Source organism: Protopterus annectens, chromosome 13.part0 (assembly GCF_019279795.1).
Source record: "Protopterus annectens isolate FY-2018-M chromosome 13.part0, PAN1.0, whole genome shotgun sequence".
Taxonomy (NCBI): domain Eukaryota; kingdom Metazoa; phylum Chordata; order Ceratodontiformes; family Protopteridae; genus Protopterus; species Protopterus annectens.
The window spans coordinates 165,584,420-165,611,693 of NC_056747.1; the positions used below are offsets into that span (position 1 = coordinate 165,584,420).

The following is a 27,274-nucleotide window of genomic DNA, read 5'->3' on the forward strand; positions in this document are numbered from 1 at the left end:
AGCTTTCCTTTTCTTTACAATTAGTATAAGCATATAACTTTATAATTCTAAAATCTCTCCCATGTTGAAGGGTTGCAGAGACTGAAGCATACCTTTTTGGTTAGGGGTTATAGTAAATAAGAGGTTGATTGGGCTTACTTGAATGTAGCAAGAGAGAGGACTGGGAGAGCTAGGCCTTACTTCTCTAATTCTAATTTTAATCCTGCACAGGAGAGAGCAATGAATAGGGATGAAACCCCTCAGATCCCCCTTGGTACTGTCCTTTACGTATTGTATAGAGAAGTTCAAGCTTATTATTCAGGAGAACTGGCATATTCTTTTGGTGGATGATAGAACTGAAATGGTAGGCCTGCAACCCCACTTTGTCCATAAGAACAGGACGAATTTGAAGCAACAACTATGTTATCTGAGAGTTGTAAGGGAAAGGAAGTTGTTTTGTATGGCACCCGGAAGTACTGCAATTGTGCGTACTGTATGTACAAAGATGAGTCTAGGTTTTTTTTTAAACATCCTGAGACAGGGCACTTATGGCTGTTAAGGGTTAGTGCAGATTGTAACACATCGGATGTGATATATGTGACACAGTGTAGGGTGTGCTTCCATTTTTATGTAGGCAAAACAAATCGTCTTAAGGAACATATAAGGGACCATGTGTACTGCACCAGGAGAGGGCTGGATTACAGTGCTTTAGCTAAACATACTATGTCAACAAGTGAGCAGCATGTATATTTGTTCCAAGTACTTCATGTTCAAGGCATAAATCATAGGTTGGGAGACCAAGTGAACCAAACAGAATGTGTAGAACTTCAGTGGATTCTCGGATTAGGGGCTCATAGTGGGCTGGGCTTGAACGATTAAGTCCCCCTTAAACTAGTGTTGAAGTCTAAAACTGAAATTAGAGTTATTGTTAATAGTTTTATTTTTAGTTTCATTATTATTTTTATTACATTTTTGTATGTGAGTTACACCTTTAAGCATGGATTAATTGTTTATTAGTGATATGGAGGGAATTTGTTTTTTATTGGTTGTTTTAAATATGAATTATGTATTTAAACTGTTTTTATACAACTTGTTCTTGTCTGATGAAGCAATGTTGAGCATTGTGAAAGCGCTCACAATTTGTTATTAAACTAGTGGATTTTATTGAATTGTGTCCATCTTCTGCCTTATCTGGGTTTTGTCTGCCAATTTTATAATTGTATATACTCATTCTTTCCATTTTAAATCTAGTGGTTAATCTTCCCATTTTAGCTAAAGTTACACGTACTAACTTTACTGTATTTCTACATAACATGGATATGACAGAACATCTCTCATTTCCCAAATTGTACGTTTATCTTTCCTCCCCATCGTTTCTCTGTTTATAATCTTTCATTTGTTAAAAATAGTGTCCTAATGTAACTGCATCTACATCACATGTACTACACCACTCCAAAATTCCTGTTCTTGTTAACTATATTCTTAACACTACCCACATTTACAGAAAGCACACTAAAATTTTCCTTTTCCTTAAATGTATGGTTTCATACATTCATAGCCAATTAGTAGGCTAGCTTTCTTAATAGGCCACTCTAATCCTAGCCATTTGCCTCCCCCAAGGTGAGAATTAAACACTGTACCTTGTGTGTCAGTGAGTCAAACACCTTAACCATTGCAGCAAGCAAAAATAATTAGCTGCATACCATTTTTTATCCATTTCCTTTCTTTCTTTTGCACTTATCCCTTTAATTTTTTTTTTCATATCCATTTCCTTCCTTTCTTCTTTTGCACTTAACACTTTAATTTTTTTTTCATTTACCCTTCTGCCAACAGAATCATCTTCTTTATTTTTCCTTAATCTTATTTTCATTTTTGCAATCCATCCATAAGTATCCAATTTCTTACATTTATAACATTTCACATTTTTGGCATCATGTCCCATTTCCCCACAATTAAAGTATTTTCTTTTGACACAGAAGTATCAAATGTCCTTTTCCAGACCAAAAAAAAAAAAAACATGTTTGGGTTGTCCCCAGTATTTTATAACACCCCCATTCCCCTCCACATGTATCATAACTGGCATATGTATATTTTTTCTCTTTCTATTTTAACAATACTACAATCCCAGTCAACAGTCCATAAAGCCCTTTTGTCAAACTTTTGCAATGTCCAGCACTGCTTTACATAAAGCTTTCAAATGCCTTTTCAAAGTCTTTCTACCTCTTTTTGAAATTGTACACAAATCTTTTCTGTTTCCCTGTTGCATGCTTTTATCACAAAAATCCATGGTTTAGTCTTTTTTTCATATTCAACATTTTCATTTGAAAAAAAAAATCAGTCTCAAATATGTCCAAAATGTCTCTTTAATAGGAACTGCTCTTACCTCACTGTACTTTTACACCTAAAGGAACTATTAAATTGTTCCACAATTCATACCGGTCCATTTCTTTGTCGTCTTTACTTTGAATTCTTACCAAGTATTTCTGTTTTTCACTGTTTCAGCCTTTTTTTCTGCTATTCCACTTTTGCCTTCTTTTACTTTTTCTGCATATGTTTTCTTTTCCATCTCACCACTATTACTCCAGATTGTCTCTGCATCTTCATTTTGCGTTTTCTCCATAACATCCCCCAGGAAACATCTCCTTCATTATCTGACTCGCTCTGCACCACCATTTCTTTAAGTAAATCATCCCACCACCCTCTCAATTGGAGAATTGTAACTATACATCCATCATTTGCTGACAACTCCATCAAACAGGTTTCTTGGAAACATTTCCTCAGAATCCTACACTCATTCTCTGTCACTGACATTTCCTTTCTCCTTCATTTCTTTCAACACTCCATTGTCACCTTCTCTCTCCAGCTGTCTCCTTGTTTCTCTGGCCCACCCCTGCACCTGGAATGGAAACAGTAAGTGCTCCTCCAAACTGGGTGCCACTCACAAAAATGACTAGTATGAGTAGTTGCCTGATACTCTGGCCAAATTTCCCCTAGTAGTGTAAATACCACCTCATGTCTTCCCTGAAGAGAGGCCACTAAACTCATGGAACTTACTGGGTAAACAAAGAATAAAAAAAAATAATTGGCTGCAAAAACAGGAGTAGTGCACAGTTTGCACAGACTAAACAAGCAGCAATGCATGTACAAAAATGAAACAGAAGTTTGGGTTAAAATATACATTAACCAATGACAAGGTTAACCAGACAGTTTTCTGAAAGTTTCTACAATGATGCTTAAAGAAGGGTGCTAGGTGTAAGAAGTAACCTAAGGATGAACTGAACCTGTCCATAGATAAAGCCTTTATGGCAGACATTATAGGCTGAAATAAGTTGGGAGGAAATTTTACATTAAAAGACATCCAAGTAATTTGAAAATGTGAAAGATCCAATGAAAGACCTAGGTGTGTAAATTTTTATACAACTATGATAGGGCTGTTCAGAGTATAAGAAATGCATCTTTAAGTATACGGACATCTAGGAGATGTGTCAAAAAGAATACCTTTTTATTTTAGTACAGCATCCTTGTACATTTCTGAGCAAAAATTATACATGTTGTGTTGACATTTATGCTCAGCTGCCAGGCAAAATATGAAAATGTTCCAGCTCCGTGGCAAACAGGACCAAGTCCCTGAATGCAACTCACAACATCTGGGAGCAGTTAAAGACCTGGGCAACAAAGAAAACAGTTAAGTCACCAATATTGGGGTGTCCATCCAAGGGGAGAATCGCTGACCATGGCAACATTTACACTGAGCAAAGACTGGGTGTTGCATGAAGGCAGAGAAAAAAACAGAGGATGCGTCTCCATTACGAATAAAGTGTGTGCTGTAGCCAGCATAGTGTATGCCTAGAAGTATGCATTACCACTAGCTAGCACTAATGGAGAACCCCAATTCATACTTCTGTGGGGACAAGCAGTTAGGATTAGAGAAAAAACTCAGATGGTCACCTCCAATTTGCCAGTACTGAAAACGACCAAGTCATCCACATAAAAGTAGAGCAGTAATGTTGGAGTGGTGAAAAGTTTGAATCTCATTAAAAATAAGGGAATAAAAACTAACAGCATATGAAGACAGACAAGGGATGGGGTAGTGAATCTCCTAGATACAGGTTTTTGAAAAATATGAGGATTAAGAGCTATATGACTAAGTATCTTATTTTCTGTATAAGAAACTCTTCTAGTGCTTTCCATAAGTCCCACAAAGACAGCTCAAAGTAAGCAAGTCATGTGTGAGTGTGAGAAGTGTTGAACAGAGTTTCAAAACCATGAGTCTAGGCACATAAAGATAGTGAGATGGTACAAAGAACAATATGGACTCCATTATTTTCCAAACGGAAATTAGAAGACCAAAGAAAAGTTTTCCATAAGCAACTGACATCTGACCTTAGGAAAACAGATAGCAACTGCCTGTTTCCAGGGGTGAAGGAAAGACCAACATTTGAGTTTTTGGGTACAAATGAAGTTGAAGGGTCAAAAAACATGGATTCAAGCCATCTGTTTTTGCCTTATCACAAGGGCAATCCCTGTAGTAGTGTGCACAGTGCAAATGAAGACCAATGTATACAGAAAGAAGGTCGTACATGGTCTGTAATGATGGCACTATGGTGGGTAGGGGGGGTTGTAAGCAACAGAAATAACTGAATTCTTCAGAAAAACTTGTTAAAGACATAACTAGTGCACTTTTGGTGTACAACTCTATTATGTGCTCCACCAAGAAGACAGGCATATATCCAAAACTGTGTTAGATTTCTAGAAGTTGACTGTTTCTGCAGTATGAGCACTTAGAGCAGATGTAAACAGGAAGTGAAAACACCTGCTTTCACATGCAAGATACTACTTCCCAGGATAAGGACAATTTACATGCCTTTGTACATTTGCTTCTAAAGTTGACTAATACACTCTTCATCAATTTACCCAGCAATAAGCCTACACATACCCCCTCAGGTAAATGTGGGAACAAGTAAAGGTAAATGTGGGAAATTGTGGGAAAATGTAAAGGAGAACATAGACTAGGATGATCAACATACATTTTTCTTGTGATTCATGTCTAGAAGATCCTACAGTAAAAGCAGCTGAGCTGTGCAGTTCTGTGAAAAGGCACAGGAGATAACACTGCAATACTTTATCTAGAGGAAAGAAAGGCCGCAATGATCAAAAATTAAGTGGTCAAGTACCACGGTATGCACAACCTTACAGGTATAATTTATCAGTGCTCAGTCAAGTCAGGCACATTTGCCAGTATACATTTTAAGCTAGGAACACTTCTTTATAAAAAGGGTAGAAATACAACAGAATACTCTTAAAGATGGAAGAAACATTTGACCACCACTGCAGCTTAAAAACACTCTAATATTCTTACAAATCACAAATGGGAAACAGAATTTAGACTTTTTCAATCACATTGTTGCTCTCAGTGGAAGAATGTACATGGATTTTACCTTTACTTATTTTTAATGACTTCTAGTTATATATTCTGCTAGCACCCAGTTGAGGTCACAATCAGGACTGCTCAAAACAGCAAAAAGCAAAGAATGGTTAAACAAAATAGTAAGGCTGTAGCACTGGTGCATCAAAGTCATCTCCAGCTACCTGCAGCAAATTCCAAGATGATGCCCACTCAACTTCCATCATGAAGAAGCACTAACAAATGCTCAGAGATGAGTAACTGGCTGGGTCTGATGATGCCACGGATGTCTAGCTACAAGTCTCCTAGAGGCATCCTATTCTTTCCCCAGTGAGTACATAAAGGGCACTCAGGGCAACCCCTAGAAAAAAAAAAAACATTAGTCAAGAGAAGCTCTATGGCTTCCATGAAGTAATTCATGTATTAAAACAAGTAAAGTCCATATGCCAAGACAAAAGGACATTACCTTCAGAATCCATAATGGATAAGCTCTCAAAAACACAAACCAGGAAGAAGCTTGTACAGTATTATCTCTTAAAGAGGTAAGGAATGAACTTCACTTAAAGAGGAAGTAACCAGTGAGAGACCACTGACAAACCAAAGCAGGCATTTGGCCTTAGTTCTGGACTACTGATACCTTGTCAGTTGCAGAATGTCCTTAGGTTAGTGACCCCTCCCCAAATCTTCCTTTGAATAATAAACCGGTCTGCCACTTCTGATCCTCTCTGTAAAGAACTGCAAACATCCAGCAAAGCCTGAAACTCTGAATGCTAGAAATAGTTACTAGTGCTGTAAAACTACTGAGAGAGACAACATGTAAAACAACATCTGGTAGTATTTTCCTGTGATAAAAGTACATCCATAAAATATGAACTTCAAGAAAGGAATGAAGTTTATGGATGTGAGCAAATCCCTTAACAAGTATGAGAAGATGCCATCCTGGGTTAAAAGGGCAAGAGCATACAATCCATGAGTGCTGAGATTTGTAATGAGGCACAACAAAATGAGTGAAACAGATCCCCTGGTAAAAGACACTACAATACCCCCTTAAAAGCACAGTTTATTTATTCTAGCCATCTTAGTCTGCTGATTGCTGCAAAGTGAGCTGAAAAGCACAAAACAACTGAACCAGGTTCATTTATTTTCCTCACTGCTTACATTTTGGCATGCTCATAAACAGACTGCTGTGGGATATGAAAAATTGAGTGCGACTAAGTAAACATTTTCCTGCAAAGCAACTTGAACACAAAAAGCACAGACATGAAAAAATAATCCTACTACATAGACTGCAATCACATACTGTTTGTCTACATATTTTCAGAGTATATATTTAATGCACATATCTTTTTTAATGTAGTGTTTTTATGCACATATCTTTTTTAATGTGGTGTTTTTAATGAAAATATACCCCACTGTTGGAAATTTCTTCAGCTAGCTTAAGTTCAATGGATGCCCCTTTTATGTCACAGGCATCCTTATGTCCAGGTGGAAGGTTGTTAAGCTCTGGAAACTAGACAGCCATCAAGACCTTCTGCAGCAGAAGTCCTAAAAAGTACTACTGCAACAGTGGACTAAACTATAAGCATTACTCATTCCACTATGAAAGATCTAAAGTCAACACCTTGTAAACACACAAAACAGATTTCCTACTGTTCATAAGTACTGCCCAGGGTAGCCTGCACAAGTGGCGTAGAGGGATAAAGCTGCGACTACAACCTAAGTGACTAGAGTTTGACTAGAGACTCGACAGCTTGACAGCGCAGGCAGGGAGGATGGGAATGCCTGTTCCATTGTGGGGAACGGATGGTGGTTCCCATCTGGCTCTCAACACTGCTCCAATGAGAGGTCCTCAGGATGGAAAACAGATGCCTGTTCTGAAGTAGGGGTCTGATGAAGGTAGTGTCAGTGGCCAGAAATGGCAATAGTAGTCCATATCTGCATATGTTGTATTACACAAATGCATCAACAGAGGTTAAAAGGTGGCTTTGCAGTGATGCAAGAACTTGCGTTAACACCAGGGGTGGGGGTGGGGGGTTAGGTTCACAAATGTACAAATGCTCTCACAGCAGGGATGACAGAAAGAGAACAAAGCACCCTCATGATTGCATGGATGACTACCTACCTCTCTTAGGCAGTGTAATGTCTAAACAAAGTGAGGCCTGATGTTTGGCAGGTATAGGGGCAAAAAAAAAAAGTACTGCTTTGAGTGTGCACATTCTCGAACACCAGTAACTGAGAAAACAGTATATTTGTGTAAATAAGGAAACCCCACAAAAATAAGTGTTTTTGCAAGAAGGTCAAATCTCTATGCAATCCTATCACCGTCTCAACACCCTGTTTATTTTTTTTACTCTCTAAAAGTTAAAACATCTGAGAAAGAACTACCGTACTTCTTCGTAAATAAGACCTAACAAGAGAATAAGGCCTAGCATGGTTTTCCAGGGTGGTCATGATATAAACCCTACTTCAAAAATAAGCCCCAGTTAAGCTTGTCAACAACACACGACAGACATGTTGAATTATAAAATAATACTATTGACACTCATTGACTGAGGTTATCGTACTCTGCTCACCATTTTCGGACCATTCAGACACCCAACTTCTTCTCTTTGCAGAAAGTCGTAAGACTCTTTGCTAGGGAGTCCTCTGCAATTCTTACTACAACCCTAACCGTCACTCTCACTTGACGGTTGAGATCCTTGGCCCATAAACACTGGCAGGCGTATTTTGATCAACGTACAGACGTGCGTAAATTACGTGATAGTGCATGGTTGTGGGTGTGCCTTCTCTTTGTAAACAGCGTCATTTTGTGTTGCCACTCCGGTCTCGTAAGTCTTCAAATTAACCACCCCCAGACAAGATGAGTGCAAAAAGGAGCTATTCCATCGTGTACAAGAAAGGAATCGTGGTGGACTCCCAGGGAAATAATCTGGCGGCTTTCTGCAAAGGGAAGAAGTTAGATTTCTGAATGGTCCGAAAATGGCATGCAGCATACGATAACCTCAGTCAACATGCAGACGAGGGAAATGCTAAGAAGTGCAAGTGTGGATCAGGTCGGCAGCCATTATTTCCTGAGCTGGAAGACATCATCTGTGAGTGAATTGCTAACAGGAGAGCAAAGGCTTTGGTTGTGCGCAGGGCTGATATCCAAGCTTTTGCCCTTGCAATGGCACCACAGTTAGAAATATCCCCAGAAGAATTCAAAGCATCACAGCATTGGCTGGATGGCTTCCTTCACCAATATGAACTGTCTCTAAGAAGATCAACATTGCTCAAGCTGGAAGATAATGACGTTATTAAACGTGCACTTGCGTTCAAGTCCTTTGTTGATGGCAGTGACTTTTCTAAATGCCAACTTTCCAACATGATTGCTATGGATGAAACTGCAGTGTTTATGGGCTAAGGATCTCAAACAATGGATCAGAGGGGTGCCTTGTCAATCTACATTCCCTCCACGGGTTACGAGAGTGCACGTGTTACCTGTATTTTGGCAATTCGTCTAGATGGAAAGAAAATCCCACCTCTAATCATTAGTAAGGGCAAGAAAAATAAGACTGAACGCGTTTCAGGCATTCACATTCTTGAAACCAAAAAAAGCCTGGTGCACACAAGCAGCTATAAGAAAGTGGGTCGATGTAATGCTGCCACTTGTTCTGCGAGGTGGCAAAAGAGGTCTGCTAGTCTGGGATTCAGCCAGCACTCACCATGCTAAAGAAATGAAGAAATTCCTTGCACAGAGAAGAAAAGATCAAATAATGATTCCAGCAGGAATGACTGCCTATCTCCAGGACTCTTGATATTGCAATAAACAAGCCATTCAAGGACTATTTGCTCATGGAACTCAATGACTACATTGAAAACAGAATGGAGAGAAATCAGCATGGAAACTTTGTGAAGCCTAGCCTGCAAGAGGTCGTGACTTGGGTGAAAAAGTCATGGAATAAAATCACTGACAGATGTGTTGCCAATGCACAATGAGCAGGCTACTTGGTCAAGCAGTGCTCATTTAAGGACGGCTCTATTGCTAGGCATGACAGATTGGGACCAAAGGTTCTACAGGAAATGGAGTCACAAGAAATTCAGGTCGAAATTCGGGGGTCGAACACTTACAACAATGTTCCAGAAGAAGATGGCATGACTATTTGAATAACGATGAAAGCCAAGGTGCAGATATTCTGAAGTTGAAATGTTTGGTGCACTGTTTATGTAGAATTCTCACACAACTGTTTTAACACGTTAGAACTGTGGTCCAATAACAGAAAAGTATGAAATAAATGTCAATTTGTGTACATGAATAAATGTCGATTTGTGTTCATTAATAAATGTTGATTTTTGTACATGAATAAATGAATAAAGGTAGATTGTTGGACGGTGTGGGTAAATAAAGCATCCCCTGATAAGCCCTAATGTGTATTTTTGCGGGGGAAAGAGTATAACACCCGGTCTTCTTTTCGGGGAAATATGGTAATATAAAGAAATGTAAAACTGTCCCACTCTTCTCCAAGATGCCAGAATTTCGGAGTACTTATTTGACAGCACAATTCATTCCTTCACTACTTGCTACAAGTAGCAAATGTTTACACCAGGGTGACACAGCATTGAGAAATCAAGTTCAAGCGAAGAAAAATAAGCATTTAAATACCAAGCATCTACAAATTAAAAAAAATTATTTCCACTGTGGCTTTGTGTGCAGTCACATTCTTTACAATGTAATTTCTTGCAGGAAAATGAGTTTGATACGAGTGAGAGAATCTATAGGCTTCAAGTAAAACTGTTGTAAATGTGGGGGAAATGAGGCATCAGATTACCCCAGTTATTAAAGCTGAAAGAAGCAATGCCATTTACTGAAAAACAAATGTCAGAATTAGGTCTGTTAAGTTAAATTTATAACAAACGAAAAAATGAATGTTGTTATAATGCAACATAGTAACACGTACAACTGAAAACTGCACAAATGAAAATTACGCAACTTTCAGTAGTAACTGCTGCAACAATCTCAATTTTTCAAATCCCACATTTACTTCTGACTATACTTACCACAACAAAAAAAAGCCAAGGTGCATCAAAGCATAGCAATCTACAAATCACAGTGAATGCCACATTCCTTTTCTGCAGCCTAAATGCTGTTGAAAGGAAAGATTGCGAACTTCAGAACCCTGGCTGCTACACAAAACAAGTGGCACATCTGTAAACAGCAGATCTAAGCAATTAGTGACATCACTGCTTCATGTTTTGCTCAGTGGCTTCAGCTCAAATACTCAGCAACTAGTGCTGATAGGTGATGTCTCAGCCATATGCTGGAGTAAGAACTCACATATATGGCACACGTGGTTGATGCAGACGATTCAACGACTTGAGCAGCTGGCGGGGGTCTTCATTCTGCAACTGCATTTCCTCAATAGTCTTGACAATTCGGGCATGCATTTCCCTAATTACACCACAACCACAGAAGACAGATAAGAAGAGACAACACAAGACAGTTAGTAGAAGAAACCACTCTAAAAAGAAGAGCCCACATACATGAAATTCATTTCCAAGACTAATGATTCATATTTCAAGAGGTAAAAGGAGAAAAGCTAAAAACAAAAACATTGCCACTTTCCATGCATCGATCGTGATACTGTAAGCTATGAAATAGCACTTTTCAATACAAGAGCTCAACAAATTAAAATTGAAAGTAGTCTACAACTAGAAACTAACTGCAAGCCGGTGTACTTTTAGTAAAAGGATATATGAATAAATCAGGTAAAGTTGACAAACTCACTCAACTGGGCATAAACCTCTACATAACTCGCTGGACTGCCAGCTGGCTCAGACAGGACCCAGGAAGTTAGGATTAGTGAGATCACCTCCACTAAGAGACCAGTCACCAGAGGGGTATCTCAGGGCTTCGTGGTGAGACCACTCCTATTTCACATCTACTTCTCGGGGGTAAAAGCTAATGTCAAGGGCCCTTGGCTGACAAAGTTCACATATGACTGCAAATTGGGAGTAATCATAGATTCCCAACCCTGTAACAAACATCTTACTAAAAGGTCTAATACAGACAAATAACTGGTGCCAAAGTTATGCTTCAAAACTCAAAGCTAACAATGCATTATAGTGCCTTTTGGGTAAACTGCCACCCAGGCTAATTACTCCATCAATAAGACACCTCTAAGAGTTGACCTGGTAATCTGGGATCTAGGATCATTTGTAGACAATAAGTGGGCCTTTGACTAACATGTGGCCAAGGTAGTTAAAAATAAATAAATAATTCTACGTAATCCAGCTCAAGTAAGAGCATGTCACTCCAGGCATACTTAACCGTCCAGATTTTTGCCTCATATTTTTGGTCCATTTCTCAAAAATTTGCTGTTTTCTGGTAAATCAATGAGAACTGAAGTGACTAAATGATGACATAGATTTGAGTTTCACACTTGTTTCATACTTCATATCCGTCAGAAAATGCACCGAAACACAAACCTAGGTATTCTATCCACTTTATAAGTTTTAAGTGCAATATTTATTTTTGGGCCTTTGTCTCTGCATTATATGACGCGCTCTCTCCAGACTTCTTACAAGGAAATCATAGTGCCATTTTATCTGACCCTTACCAGACCCATCATGGAATATATAATGCCCCCTTGGGCATATACCTGACCAGATATATGCAACAGTTAGAACACTTAAAGGTTCCTTACCAGGAGAAACCAAGGTATAAACACATTGTCCTACATGTCTCATCTTAAAGCCACATCTCTATACTCTGTCCCCTACAGGTTACAGAGGTGATTACGTCTGGCATACAAAGCATCCTCAAAATCCAGCTCTGATCAACCATTTGCACATCCACAAAATGAACTGCATCAGAACCACTAGCTCCATTTAAGCAATTTAAATTTAGGTTGTTATGAAAATAAGACAAGCTGGCATGACAGATGTTTCTCTCAGAAGATCCTCATGCTCTGGAACTGGATCCCCATCTGTGTGAAGCAGAGTCTTATCCCTAACCCTTTTTAAGCACAATCTTAACCAATGGAAAGGAAATCAGAAATTCTCCCTGGGTCTGGCCCCCATCTCTCTGACAGACAGAGGCAGACAGTAACTAAGCCCACACTAACATATCCCACCCACCTAAATACTAGAAACTTCCTAACATACCCCCTCCTAATAAACACAATTGGGCTGCATCGCACAGTGAGGCTTACAAAATCCTTAATGGTCATTTATCTAGTATACATGTATGAACCTATAAATGAAAAGTATTTTACTTATTATTTGCTGAGCACAGCAAGCACATTATGACAGACATCAGGACAGTAAAAGGGCTCCCTATTAAAATGTCAAGACTCAAAGCTGAGTCCCAAAGGGAAGACTCTTCTGCCTATGCAGAACTGTTCACATAAACCCTGTACAAGCATTTTAACAGCTGCATAGAGGCAGTTGTACCCACCAGGAAGAAATACAGAACTCAAAAAGCAAGCCACCCTGGTGGAATCACAAAATCAATTGGATGTTTAACAGGTGGAGGAAAATCATGGCAAAAATTAGAAGGTGCAGCACCCAGAAGGATAAAAGCACTCTCATCAAACTAAGCAAACAACTCAGAGGACAAATAAAAAGTCTACCAAAGCCAAATTTGAGGTATGTTTACCACGCAGGCCAAGGACAACCATAAAGCATTGTTTAGCTATGTCCGTAACCTCAAAGGCAATAAACAATTGTGTGCAGAGCTCATTGTAAATGGAGCTACCTATACTGAGCCAGAAGACACAGCAAAGCCTCCTGGCTGATAAATTCAGCTCCAACTTTACCCCCCCCCACCTTCCCTTAGGAAATATCATCAAATATAACTCCCCCTACTATCACTAGGGAACAGGTCCTTAATGCTCTAAGACCAAGAACACTGCATCAATGGACTCAGACAATATCCCAGGAAGCCTTCTAAATAGCATGAAACATGACCTATCAGGGTCTCTGGAATTACAATTTAACTGTAGCTACCAAACAGGCTTTATGCCTCATGAATGGAGAAAGGCAACAGTCATCCTTCTGCACAAAGGTTGGCCATCTACAGACCCTGGAAACTACAGACCCATAAGCCTCATTAGTCTTATATGTAAAGCCATAGAAAGAATCATCATGGAGATGAACAGAGATATAGTAAACTTCCAGACATTGGACCCAACCCAGTTTGGTTTGAAGGGTAGATCATGCCTACTCAACCCGGTGGACTTCTTTGAGAAGGTCACCAAAGTAATGGATAAGGGCAAAATCATTCACACTGCCTACCTTGACCTGGCCAAGGCCTTTAACACAATACCCTACTTGGGTATTGTTGACAAACTCAAGAGGTTACGTACAAATCCATATGTCACCCAGTGTACAGCCAACTGGCTCACAGGACCCAAGAAGTTAGACTTGGGGAGTCCACTTCCACAAAACAGGCCAGTCACAAATGGAGTTCCTCAGGGATCAGTCCTTGGACCGCTCGTTTTTGCCATTTACTTCTCAGAAGTCAAGGCCAATGTCAGTGGTCTCTGGCTGACTACATTTACAGACGATTGCAAATTAGAAGCTGTCACTGAATCTCACACTGACACAAATGTTCTCCAGGAGGGGCTGACACAGACAAATAACTGGTGTCAGAGCCATGGACTAAAACTAAATGCCAAGAAATGCATAATAGTATCCTCTGGGAAGTAATCCATCCCTGGTAACTATCATAGTGACAACACACCCCTTAGAGGTGACCCGGTAGTCAGGGACTTAGGGACACACAGATAATCTAGCCTTTGATCATCACGTGTCTACAGTGGTGAGGAAATCATTCTATGTTGCACAACTTATAAACAAAGGTATGGCATCTAAGTTCAAGGAAGTCATGGTTCCACTGTATTCGGCATTCAATCGGACCTATCCATTGAGTAAAATGCCTCCTTTGGTATGTACCTAACCAAACATATGAAACAACTGGAATGTCCACAGAGGTTCCTCACTAAAAGATTACAAGGCATAAGCAATATGTTCTATGCAGACCACCTCAAGGTCCTATCCCTGTATTCTGTCTCCTACAGGCTTTTGAGAGGAGATCTATGCCTGGCATACAGGGCATTGCCATACCCCACACCTCTGATGGACCTCCTGCATATCCACAAAACATACAGTACCAGAATTACCTATTCTAAAGACTTGTATCGTGCCTGTGATATAAACAGGACCTGCTGGAGGGATAGGTATGCATCCCGGAGACTAACCAGTCTATGGAACAGGCTCCCCCCCCCATCTGTGTGAAGCAGAGCTCCTCCCTAACCTAATTCAAGTGCAAATTGGATGGGAAACTGGAAATTCATCTCTGGTTTGGCACCTATGTCTCTAATGCAAACAGGTAACCTGTAGATGGGTACGTCTCCCAGGCTCATTCTTACACTTATCAAGGGTATCAGAACTTGTCAGAGATTTGGGATGCATGACTAGGGTTAAAAAGGCCCTTGTGGTCATTAGCCTAATAAACACCCATTAACCTAAAAATGGCGAACACTGCCATTCTCCTTTGAGATTAGCTTTTTGCAAGCCTGCACCTACCAAAGTGGGAGGCAAGCCCCTCCAATCCCCAAACATATATACCAACTCCAAGATCACTATACCTTGGAGAAAAGGGAATATTCTAACAAAAGGCATCTGAGATGTGTAAATAAGTCTGCATTTTCAGTCATTCAGTCTCGCTATTTTGGGACATGCCTCAAGTCTCAGACCATCAGTGGTTGCATCAATTACATGCCATAGCAGACTTCAGCAAAAGACTGACAGGAAGCTTCCTTATTATTACAAGTAGTACAGTTACTATAGTTATGGCACTGCAAAGCAGGACACAGTTGATCTAATTTACACCTGCTACACAGCAGATATGGAAAATTTCACAACACAAGAAAATAACACAGCGGGGGAATGTAGAACAGAAGATTAGCAAGGTAGAACTTAAAGAGAAACAAGCTATGGAATACCTGCAAAATGATAAAAGTCTAGCACAGGTTATGGGTTAGCATGATGGAACAATGCGTTCCCACACTAAGGAGGAAAAGGAGAAGCAGGAGAAATCAGAAGTATGGACATGGAAAGAAATATCTGATATGGTGCATAGGACATAGAAAGAGATTTGGTATGATCCAATCTCTAAGCAAAGGAGAAAGCAAAACTAAGGAATACAAAAAAGCAACACCAAAGATATTTGAAGAAAAACATAGGGAAAGGCACCCAGATATGAAAAATTTAAAAAAGTTCATAATACAAATAAACAAAGGGAGAAAGTAGAAGAGAGAATTAGTAATGTAGAATTTAAAGAAATAGAAACTGAAGTTTTGGATTACCTGCAAAATGAAGTATTTTGTCTTGAAAATCCATCTTGGGTATTCCACAGCATGCTTGTTTCCAAATTAAGAAGAAACAGGTGGAACAGGAAGCATCTGATCACCTGCCACATTAAGATGCTCATGAGCCTTCAGTAGGAAACCAGTACAAAAGTTCATTTGGAACTGCACAGCAATGGAAGTAACAAGAAACAGTGGCGACTCTGATGCATTTAGTGTTGTGGGGTGATGGTCCAATGAGTTCCCATATGAAGAAGCAACGGCAGGATGCAGCTGAAAAGGATATGTCACAGCAAGATGTTCTGGAACTTTCTGTAGAAAGACTGCAGGAAACAGAGCAAAGATTGTGCCCGTAGTTTAGAAGAAAATTGTCTAAGGGAAAAGTTGCTCGATTTTAATAGTGATGGACAGACACATTAAGACGGACGAAAGAAATACATTACAGAAATTAAGACGAAAAATGTATCACATAATCAAGACTATTAACAGAATTTCATGTGATATAACAGAAGTAGATGGGATACATTACTGCACAGCTAAACTAATAATAGGTAAAGTCTTACCACTAAACTAATAATAGGTAAAGTCTTACCACTAAACTAATAATAAGTAAAGTCTTACCACTAAACTAATAATAGGTAAAGTCTTACCACTAAACTAATAATACTAGGTAACGTCTTACCACAAAATCAGAGTAATAAGGGAAAGAAAGGGATTAAATAAAATCCCATCATGGAATCAGAGAACACTATAAAGCAATTAAGACAAGAAGTGCCACTGTTAAAAGAATACAGAAGGAAAAGAAACAAAAACGTATAAAGATAGATGTGATAAAACCAATGCACAGTATCTGAACAGACCACTACCTATCGTACATTATTGCAAATAAAGACATCAGCACAGGCAGAACAACTTAGAAGACATGCAGATAAATATAAAGAAAAAACACAAAATAAGCAATTTACTGAGGTCCCAAAAAAGATTGAGAGAACTAGGAAACAAAAGGAATAGAAACACCACCAGCAAAGAAGAAATTACACATTTTGGATAAATACTTATGAAGACCCTGCGGAACAAAGATGTTGAATGGAGAGAAAAATTAAAAGAAACAGTAAGACGTTAAAATGGGCATGATATGAAACAGGATTAAGCAATGGCCAAAGAAACTGAAGCAAAAATTAAGAAAAGCTCCTAAAGGGAAAACCTCAGGCCCAGATGCAGTACCTGACTACAGATAAAGTGGTAACATCTTTACACAAACATTTAACCTAGTATAACTACTACTCATATGTGCATCCTTAACAAACATCAGGTTAACAGGAAAAACAATACTCCAACAGTGAACCTGTAAACCATTCTAAAATGTATACACCAGTAACTTGCCTTCTGATGACGTACAAACTATACACTGAATTGATGCAGACAAGGCAGTCATTTAGAAGAAAATTAAATCATGGCAATAACAAAAGGGTAGCAAGAGAAAATCATATGGAACAAAGGATCATCTGTTAAAGCAACAATGGACAATTGCAAAAAGGGGTAGAATCCAAGTATGGCATGCACAGAGTACAAAAAGCATTTGACAATATCCCACGTTAGTTGATAAAGGAGTGCTTGCAGATGTCCAAGATGCATCTTACATTGATCAATTACATGCCAGTGACAATGAAACATTGGCAAACCACTTCCCAAATGAGTTAGTACTAAGGACAAATTATTATCCCAGTGATAAAAACTAGAGCTGCAACCACAGGAGTATAAGCAACTAGAACCAATTCAATTTAAACTAACATGACAGTAGGAGGCAAGCAGTACTAGAATCGTATTGCAGTTGACAGCGGATTTTTTGAAAGTTTTAAATTGATGAAAACGTTCTAGGCTGGGACAGATATTCATCAGAAATAAGGAGTGCTGTATTCGAGTTTAAGCGAGAAATGTCAGAAAGTAAGTAGAAGAGAATGACATGTATTCAATAGCATGCCATGCAGGTGTGGAGGTCTGAAAAAAATAGTGAATGTGGCAGCCAACATAACTGCAGTTTATTGAAAGACTGATTAGTAATCATCTCTAATGATGTCCCAGATGGAGTCACGGAAATGGTTCTACAGTCCACAGACAAGTCATCAATACAGCAGCATGTAACATGGCAGCATTGTCTTGCAGAACTAGACCTAGAGAGCCCTACAGTTTTGAACTGCATGCTTCAACTTCCCAAGCAACCCACTTGTGGAGCCTTATAGTTTTGAACCACATACTTCAACATCTCGAAAAGTCCATACAGTGAATGAAGAGCCAATATTACACAATACCTCACAGACATGGAAGATAGCCCTTTTGCTGGAGTTGAGTAATGCCATACTCCTCAGGTGCGCTCTCTGCTAATTAACAGCAAGGAAGTTCTCCCTCCATTTCCAAAAGGATGCCCTGAACTGCCCGTTCTCTGCTATCCTGAGAGCTACCTGCCCATCTGGAAACCAATAAGGAAACCTCTGTGTAGGTAGCCTAAACAAACTCGAAATGTGACTGTTACATTTGTTTTCCTGCAAACTCGACCAATCACACGTGTGCTTGTAGCCTTCTGCAGCCATTTATCTCCCGCTCCCCTCCTGTAAAGCTCCTTGCATCCTAAAGCATATATTCTGCTTTAGTGACTAGCTATTACCCCTTTCTGCCACTAGATGTCAGCACTCCCTAAATAAAATATTTAACTAATCTTATTTTGTATTATTGTATTGCAAGAGCTAGAGATCTAATTCTGCTGTTCCCCAATAGTCCCTCATTGAACCTTGATATTTGGGGCTTAACATTACCCCAAGCACGACTTACCCCATAACTGCAGGACCAGCCATAGTCCATAGCCTCCCTCTCTGTTTTCTCACAGGATTCTCCTCTTCTTGGAAGTAGACAAAAATTAGACAACTGAACATGCCAGAAAACAAAAACAATATAAGGAGAAGAAATAGATGAGAAGGAAATAAATATGGAAAAGCCATAAATACAGTGGCAAGTATAGAAATATCTGGGATTTGATGCAAGAATATTTAAGTAAAGGAGAGCTGAAACCGAAAGACAAAAGCTTAATAATGGCAGCACAGGATAGTGGACTACGTACGTATCTGTTTAAAGTTCACTCAACATCTGCAGCCAAATATAGGTTTTGTTAAAAAAAAATTTAATTTAAACAGTCACACACCCTGTTACTACTGGGTGTGATATTCTCATGGCAAAGGATCTGCAAACTGAAACTGTGTGTTGAGAGACAGCCTTACAAGACTATCTGCAAATATATACAGCTGAGTATATTTTTCTGTATTATTCTGTACTATAGAGCTAAATTGTTGCTTAGATATCTGTTGTCTTACTGTTCTGCAAATATACAGAGATCAGTATATATTTTTTGGGTTTTATAATTTGCACTCTGATTCCTCACATCTCTGTTGAAACCCCCCCCCTCCCTGTCGTTTAAATTTGGTGGCTTTTGCAGTGCCCGCCCCACTGTAAATTTGATCTAGGACACTCCCCCAGTCCCATCTCTATACCGCATTCTACCTATTAAACCCTTTCTGCACTTGCTTTTAGTCCTTTTTAATTTAATTACATTTTTTCAAACTGTGTGTGGACTAATATTGCTACATACTCAAGTGTGCCAGCTTGCACTGCATGTGAATTGTTTTTACTACTGTTTTTTGCTACTTTTCTGAAAAAAAAAATTGTAAGTCTGTTTCTTACCTTTCCTGTAATTAGTGTTCCAGATACAGATTTGTTGTATCCAGGATTATTTGTAAGCTTCTGAGCCCCCAAGCCTTTCTGTGTTGGAGGGAAGCCTTCTAGCTTATCAGTGGGAGTGGTAAGCACTAGGTAACCTGTCTACCACATAAGGAGTGGTTCTGACCCAGAATTTGTAGTTATTGGCCGTTTGGACGGTCTTACATCTCTCTCAACTTTCTGATTTGAAGGCCTGCATTTGCACTTGTTTCTGTCCTGTAACTCCTGGGCCCATCTCATTTGCTCACTCAAAAAAAAAAAAAAATATCTGCTTTTACTGTATTTGCGTTTCTTCCTACTTTATTTTGCTTTTGCGTCATCTTAAAAATACTCAATTGTAGTTATTACTGCTTGGTGTAACTTGATTAAAGTGTAGCTATCATTCTAAGTCTTTTGGATTAAGCACTTGGGCTTCAGACCAGTTGTTTTACATTAGGAAGGTTTGTGGCCTGCACTATGGTGGCAGGACAGGTAGCTTACATCCTTCTAAGTTGGGAACTACTGACTGAGGGCTCAGTGTCTGTTATTCTAAAAGTGTATTAATTCTGTTTAAACACTTGGGCTTCAGGCCAGTTGTTTTACATTAAGAAGGTTTGTGGTCTGCACTGTAGTGGCAGAACAGGTAAGCTTACATCCTTCTAAGTTGGGAACTGCTGATTGAGGGCTAAGTGCCTGTTATTCTAAAAGTGTATTAATTCTGGTTTAAGTACTTGGGCTTCAGGCCAGTTATTTTTCTGCACTCTTGTGGGAGGAAAGGCTGGACTCTGCCCTTCTGAGCTGGGAATTTCTGGTTAAAGGCTTATAGTGCATGCATATTTGAACAGCTTCTTACTGAAATTGGTACACTTTGTTTGCTGTAGCATAGACTACATCCAGGCCTGCTGAATCTAGCTTTGTTTGTATGCTTGTTGTTTGCTTGTTATTTCCCTGAATCGCTAATCCCACCTAAAACGCGGCTTTTCAGCACTTCTGTGGATCCCTAGTGATATCTGCATTGCTTACTGTACTTATTTCCTTGTTTCACTTGAAAGAAAGTTACTGTTTGTCGTTTTTACATTTAAGTTACCTGTAACACATTGCATTTAAGTTACCTGGCACTTGCTCACTAAGTCAGCACTAAAATATTAAAAGCACTACACCCTCACAAACTCCCCTTGAGTACCTTGTTCCCCATTGGCCCTTTTTTCAATTATAAAGGAATTCCCAATACTATTCTAGCATGTCTAAAGGTCAGTTGTCAATCTCCTCTCCGGTCCAGCTGGTGAATCTGGGAATCTTGAGGCAATGTTACAACTGCCTCATGTACACAGTCAACCCTCTCCTCCACCCAACAAATTCTAACACATGTGAGAGATGCAACCATATAGCCATACTGGAGGCTAAGCTCTCTCAACTCAGTACTGGCGAAACCTGTCAGGAGGAGAAGGAAACCACACTCACTACAATTCCAGTCTCACATAGCCCTACCACGACAGGAAACCAAACACAAACACACAAAAACATACTCGGAGGCTCTAAATAAAAATCTGCCTAAGCAGCAGAGACCTCCAAAGCAGACACCCAAGCAACCGCTACCCCAAAACAAAACACGTGCAACACATAGCTCACAAAGCCAGTGTGCTGAACAGTCACAGCCCTTAAGGTTAAACAACACACCTGATACACTTGTAATAGGTGACTATCGTCAGGCACACTGACGTTCCGCTCACCAGGCTGAACAAGGAGAAAGTCACGGTGAGCTGCCTGTCGGGCGCTAGGATCCGCCAAATAACACAAGCACTCAGATCACTCCAAGGCAAGTACAAATATGACTCCGTCATTGTCCATGCTGGTGTGAATGACCTGAGACGTACCTCCCTGGACTACATGAAAAGACAGAGGAGCTCTCTGAGCATGTAGCCCAGGCCGGTATGACCCTGACCTTGAGTAGCATCTTACCCTCACCAAGAATGATGGCACAATATGAAGACAAGATGATCAATTTCAACAATTGGCTTAAGTATTGGTGTCATTCAAAGGGGATCCAATGCCTGTCAGCCTGGGATGACATGCTCAACAAGCCACAATGCTTTGCTAGGGATGGCTTGCACCTGTCACCCCTGGGCTTTCGGATATTGGCAAAGGCTCTTGCTACCCCCATAGTGCCTTTTTTAGGCAAGGCTCAAAAGACAAACCCACCTCCAAAGGTGTCACAAGGGATAAGAAACTAAGAGTAATGCTACTCAATGCCAGAAGTCTAAACCTCAAGATGCATGCACTCGAAACTCTCCTTAGCATGGAGAACATAGATATCTGTGCAGTAACAGAAACCTGGTTCAAGGCTCCCGAGAGCACCCCAGCACTACCAGGTTATACCTCATACCATGCTTTTCGGCCCCAAAACTTGGACCGAACCACAAAAGGAGGGAGAGTATCAATATTCGTCAAAGATATCCACACCTCCAGGTTGGTGGCACAGCACGAAGCATCAGACTATCCATGTGCAACTAACAGTGGGTAAAACTGCCTTCCAGTTTATAGCCTGCTACAGACCACCCTCCCAAACCCAGGAACCCCACTCGGCCTTCCTGAGAACACTGGAAAATATGAAGGTCTCTCCAAACACCATTATATTGGGTGACTTCAACTACCCAAACATAGACTGGGAGCATTACTCTAGCTCCAACACCCTAGCCCAAAGGTTCCTAGAATTTATAAACTCAAATGCTATGGAACAACTAGTTACCACTCCCACAAGAGGGGAAAACATACTGGACCTGATCATCACCAACATGGGGACTCTCTGCTCCAGACCAGAAGTGTATCCCTCACTGGTAAGATCAGACCATAAACTAATCTCACTGGATATTCACATCCAGACTCCAAACCCTGCCCTGAAAACCACAGTGAAAAACTTCTCTAAAGCAAATTTCACACTCCACAAAACCAAGGTGGAATCCTTCAAAGCCCCCGGGCCTGTGGAAAATACAGCCCAGACTGCAGAATCCTTGATAAACGCATTCTATGAACACCTTCAGGAATGCATGGATCATGCAATCCCAAATAAAACCAAGACCCAATCCTCCAAAGGCAGACATCCTGTCTGGTGGACCCCAGCCATAAACAAACTATACAATAGAAGGAGGAAGCTACTACATGATAGAGCAAAATCCCAAAAAGGGAAGGCATCTCTGATCAGTATTAGCAAAAAACTACAGGCACTCATAAAATTGTCTAAGGTCAGCTTCGAGAGAAAAATTGCACAGGACACTAAGGATAATCACAAGGCTTTCTTTAGTTATGTTAGGAACCTGGGTGGGAATTCCCAGATATGCTCAGAATTAGTCCAAAATGACAAAAATACATCGAACCCACAGACATTGCCAAAATCCTAGCTGACAGGTTCAGTGCAAACTTCTCCCCCCCACCAAAAGAGCAAATATCTATCCCAGCAGAGTGCTGCCCCTGACATCTCAAATGCTCAGGTAAGAGCTGCCCTCTCCAAAGCAAAAAACACAGCATCAATGGGACCAGACGGTGTCCCGGGCTGCATCCTACATGAACTCCAAGAAGAGCTAAACCCAAACATAAAATTACTGTTCAATCTCAGCCTTACTACAGGATATGTACCCAAAGAGTGGCATACAGTAACAGTGGCCCCCCTCCACAAAGGTGGTGCCTCAACAGATCCAGGAAACTATAAGCCCGACTAGCTTGGTCTGCAAAGCTATGGAAAGGATCATCATGGACCTCATAAATAAAGATATTGGGGACCTACAGACACTGGATCCTACCCAGTTCGGCTTTGTTAAGGGCAGATCCTGCCTCTTAAACCTGGTCGATTTCTTTGAAACAGTCACCAAGGCCATTGACGAGGGGAAGGTGGTCCACACAGGCTACCTGTACCTCGCAAAAGCCTTCGATACAATACCCCACTCGGGCATTATAGATAAGCTCACCAGCTTAAATATAAACCCCTATGTCACTAGATGGGTTGCAAACGGGCTCAAGGACAGAACCAACATGGCTAGAATTGCAGGAGCCATGTCAGACTCCAAACCAGTTACAAGTGGCATCCCACAAGGCTCAGTCCTGGGACCTCTCTTGTTTGGTATATATTTCTCGGAGGTACAGGCCAACACGGAAGGACTGTGGCTGACCAAGTTCGCAGATGACTGCAAACTGGGTGCCATAATCTACTCTCCAGCCGAAACAAGCATCCAACAAAAGGGCCTCATAGAAACAGACAACTGGTGCCAGAGCCATGGCCTCAAGCTAAACGCCAAAAAGTGTATAGTCATCCCCTTTGGCAAAAACAAAGTGCCCACAAATTACCACATAGGTGGTAATCCATTAAGTACAGAAGAAGTAATTAGGGACCTGGGGACCCAAGTTGACAACAATCTCTCATTTGACAACCACATGGCCAAAGTGGCTAGAAAAACATTTTATATAAACCACCTAATCATGAAGGGATTCACATCTAGATCAGGGGGGGTCATTGTGCCTCTTTACTCATCCCTCATCAGGCCCATAATTGAGTACAATGCCCCTTTTGGGATGTACCTTACCAGACACCTGCAGCAACTGGAAAGACCCCAAAAGTACCTCACCAAGAGGATCAAAGGACTCAAACAGATGCCATATGCTGTTAAAGAAACTCCAGCTCTACTCAGTGGCATACCGCCTGCTCAGAGGCGATCTGTGCCTGACGTATAAAGCCATGTCCAACCTGGAATTAATGGACATGCTGCACCTCAGAAAATCCAAATCCCATCAAGCTACGCGCTCGAGAGACTTGAACCTCAGCACTGAAATAAATAGGACATGCTGGAGGGACAGATTCATAACCAGAGGCTCCCTTCACTCTGGAATAAAATCCCAGTCCAGGTTAGGCAGAGTCCCTCATTGACTCTCTTCAAGAGGAATCTTGATGAGTGGATGGGAGATCGTAGGTTTACCCTGGGTATCACTTCTGTGTCACTGTTAGACAGAGGCACAGTATACTAACCTTGAAAAAGGGCATAGCAAAATTAATTTAAAATGGGTGGCGAAAGCCAAACACACTCTGGCTAGGCTTACAAATGCCCTAGGGCAGATAACCTAGTATGAACCTATGAACCTATAACATGGCAAGGTTGTTGCACTGGGGATTGTTCTGAGGAAGCTTTGCAATAGCAGAGTGAAAGCGCGCTTAACTTTCATCTTTGTGTCCTGTTTATATTAGTTCTCAACCTTTTTGGAGCTTGTCTACACCTGGATTAAACATTTTAACGCACTTGGACTCTGCTTTCTGCCTGGAGTCTTGTTTTTTTGGTTTGGTTCTCCTTTTAGTGGCACTGGGGATTGTGCAAACACTACAATATAGAAGTAGCTATCTAAAAAGCACTGGAAACATGAATCAGAAAGACCTGTAGAGGATGATGAAGTGTACATCACACGGGATCACTCAATATCAACAGTTCAAAAAACAGGTTTGAGAAAGCCAGACATAGTAGTCCATGAAAAGAAAGACAAAAGTAGCACTGATAACTGAAATTGCTACATTTAGTGATTACAGTCTCTCACATTCAGAGATAGAGAATCAGAAAATATCAAGATTTGCAGGCAGAAATAACAGCAATGTGGAATAAAGACATCCAGACAGTTCCAATAGCAGTAGGTGCAATGCATCTCATAAAAAATTTACAGTCATATTTAGATATCCTACCAATAACACAGAAAGTCAGTATGAAACTACAATGTTGCCAGAAAAGTAGATGTTCTTCCCTTCACTTATGCAATATTTTTTACAACTGGGATTCCCTGTCTAGGGCAACCCAATGTCCAGCCAATACACCAAAGCCTTAGGTTGCTTTAAGGTATGCTGTACATCACATGTCTGGATGTACCATTCTCAGAACTGAAAGCCCCAATAGGAAAGTACTGTTGTGTACACTTACCATAAATGTAGATTTTCGAGTGTATTTACTGTTGCAGTCATGAATTGTTAGTTATCCCTGCTGGGTAGACCTCGGCCGGGCCAAATACCAGAATAAAGAATACCCTCCCCCTGCTTCGGCTACGGTCGCCTAGGACTGACATCGGGTGCATCAGTGGTATAGAGCAGGGCAGCTGATGCCATTACGTCAGTTTTTGTTGCCCTAACCTATAGGAGCCCTGTCCAGAAGGCCTGAGGAAGGCATATATAGGTTTGAATAGATTTGAGAGAGAAGAAGAATAGGGGGAAGGAGGGAGGGAAAATAGGACGGCAACAGTGAATACACTTGAACATCTACATTTACGGTAAGTGTACACAACTGTAGTATGTTCTTCGTGCTTCATTGTTGCAGTCATCACTTGTGGGAAGATCCCCACAGCTGAAAGACGGGTGGATGGAATAAGGGAAGAAATAATAGAACAGGCTGGTAGCAGAACAAGGTGGACTGTTCTAAGTATGGCCTAGCATGCCCTGCAGAACTGCAGAGGCAAAGCCTGCCTGGGTTTTGGAGGAAAGAGGCAAGTGGTAGTGTTTGGGAAGGTGTGGATGGAAGTCTAAGTGGCAGCTTCTAGGATGTCTTTCGTAGCGATCCCTCTTAGGAAAGCAGTGAAAGTAGATGCTGCCCTAGTGGAATGGGTTTGAACAGTCTTGAGTGGAATTTTCCCATGGAAGTGGAAGCAGAACTGGATACAGTGTGATATCCATTTAGAAATGGTCTGGCTTGGAGTTGGTTAGTCTTCCTGATAGATTTGGTTCTATCCAGATAGTATCCAAGTTGGCTGTGCACATCTAGTGAATGAAGGATTCTTTCCCCCCTGTTTTGAAGGTTAGGAAAGAAGGTGGGAAGGTGCATAGCCTGGTTCAATGTTACGTCAGACATCACCTTAGACATAAAAGAGGGATTAGTCCTAAGGGACACCCTGTCTGCATCAAAGATAATGAAGGGGTCAGTGGCCATGAGCACCTGCAGCTCGGAAACCCTCCTAGCTGAGGTTATGGCCAGCAGGAAGGCGGATTTCCAAGAAAGGTGTTTTAGTTCTGCTGAGCCAGCTGGGTCAAAGGAGGGTAAAGTTAATTTTTCCAAGACATAGTTCAGGTCTCAGGCAGGTTTGGGTGGCCTGATATGAGATACCCCTCTAGGAATTGTTTTAGCAGGGGGTGGGAGAACAAGGGCTGCTCTGTATGATAATAGGCAGAGATAGCGGAGGCATGAATTTTGATGGAAGAGTAAGATGATCCTTTTTCTACTAGCATGGCCAGGTAGTCTAGAGTCAAAGAGAGATGGCAGGGAGCTGCTTGTACCTTTAGTTTGGCACCAGGCATTGAATCTTTTCCATTTTGCAGAGTATGACTTTCTGGTGCTGGGTCTCCTGGCCTCCTTAATTATGCCCAGAACTTGCTTGCTCAACAGTGGGTTATCATCTGCCTTTGGGGTATCAGCCATGCGGATAGGTTCAGAGTTTGTATATTTGGATGTAGTACTAACCCTTTTGCTTGGATTAGGAGTCCTTCTGTGAGAGCTAGTTTCCTTGGTTAGGCTGAGGAGCAAGGGGTACCAATGTTGCCTGGGCCAATCTGGAGCAATTAGGATGTCTCTTGGCCCTTCCTTCCAGATCTTTAGCAGTACCCTTGGTATCACTGGCAAGGGGGGGGTGCGTAGACAAACAGGTTTCCCCAGTGGAAGGAGAGAGCATCCACCTTACATGCTTTTAGGTGGAACACTCTGGTGCAGAACTGGTCAAGCTGGCTGTTCTGTACAGAAGCAGAGAGATCCACCTCTGGGGTTCCCCAAGTTTGTGTTGTGCAGAGGAAGGTCTC

General features: G+C 40.8%; 1 protein-coding gene across 1 annotated transcript in view; it reads right to left on the bottom strand.

Annotated features, from left to right (window-relative positions):
• Nucleotides 1-27,274, bottom strand: part of MYO9B (myosin IXB) — a 1,188,949-nt gene that overhangs the window by 767,549 nt on the left and 394,126 nt on the right. The window contains exon 14 of the mRNA XM_044054768.1: nt 10,698-10,811. Within this exon, the coding sequence (XP_043910703.1) occupies nt 10,698-10,811 (114 nt within the window). The remainder of the gene's footprint in view (nt 1-10,697; nt 10,812-27,274) is intronic.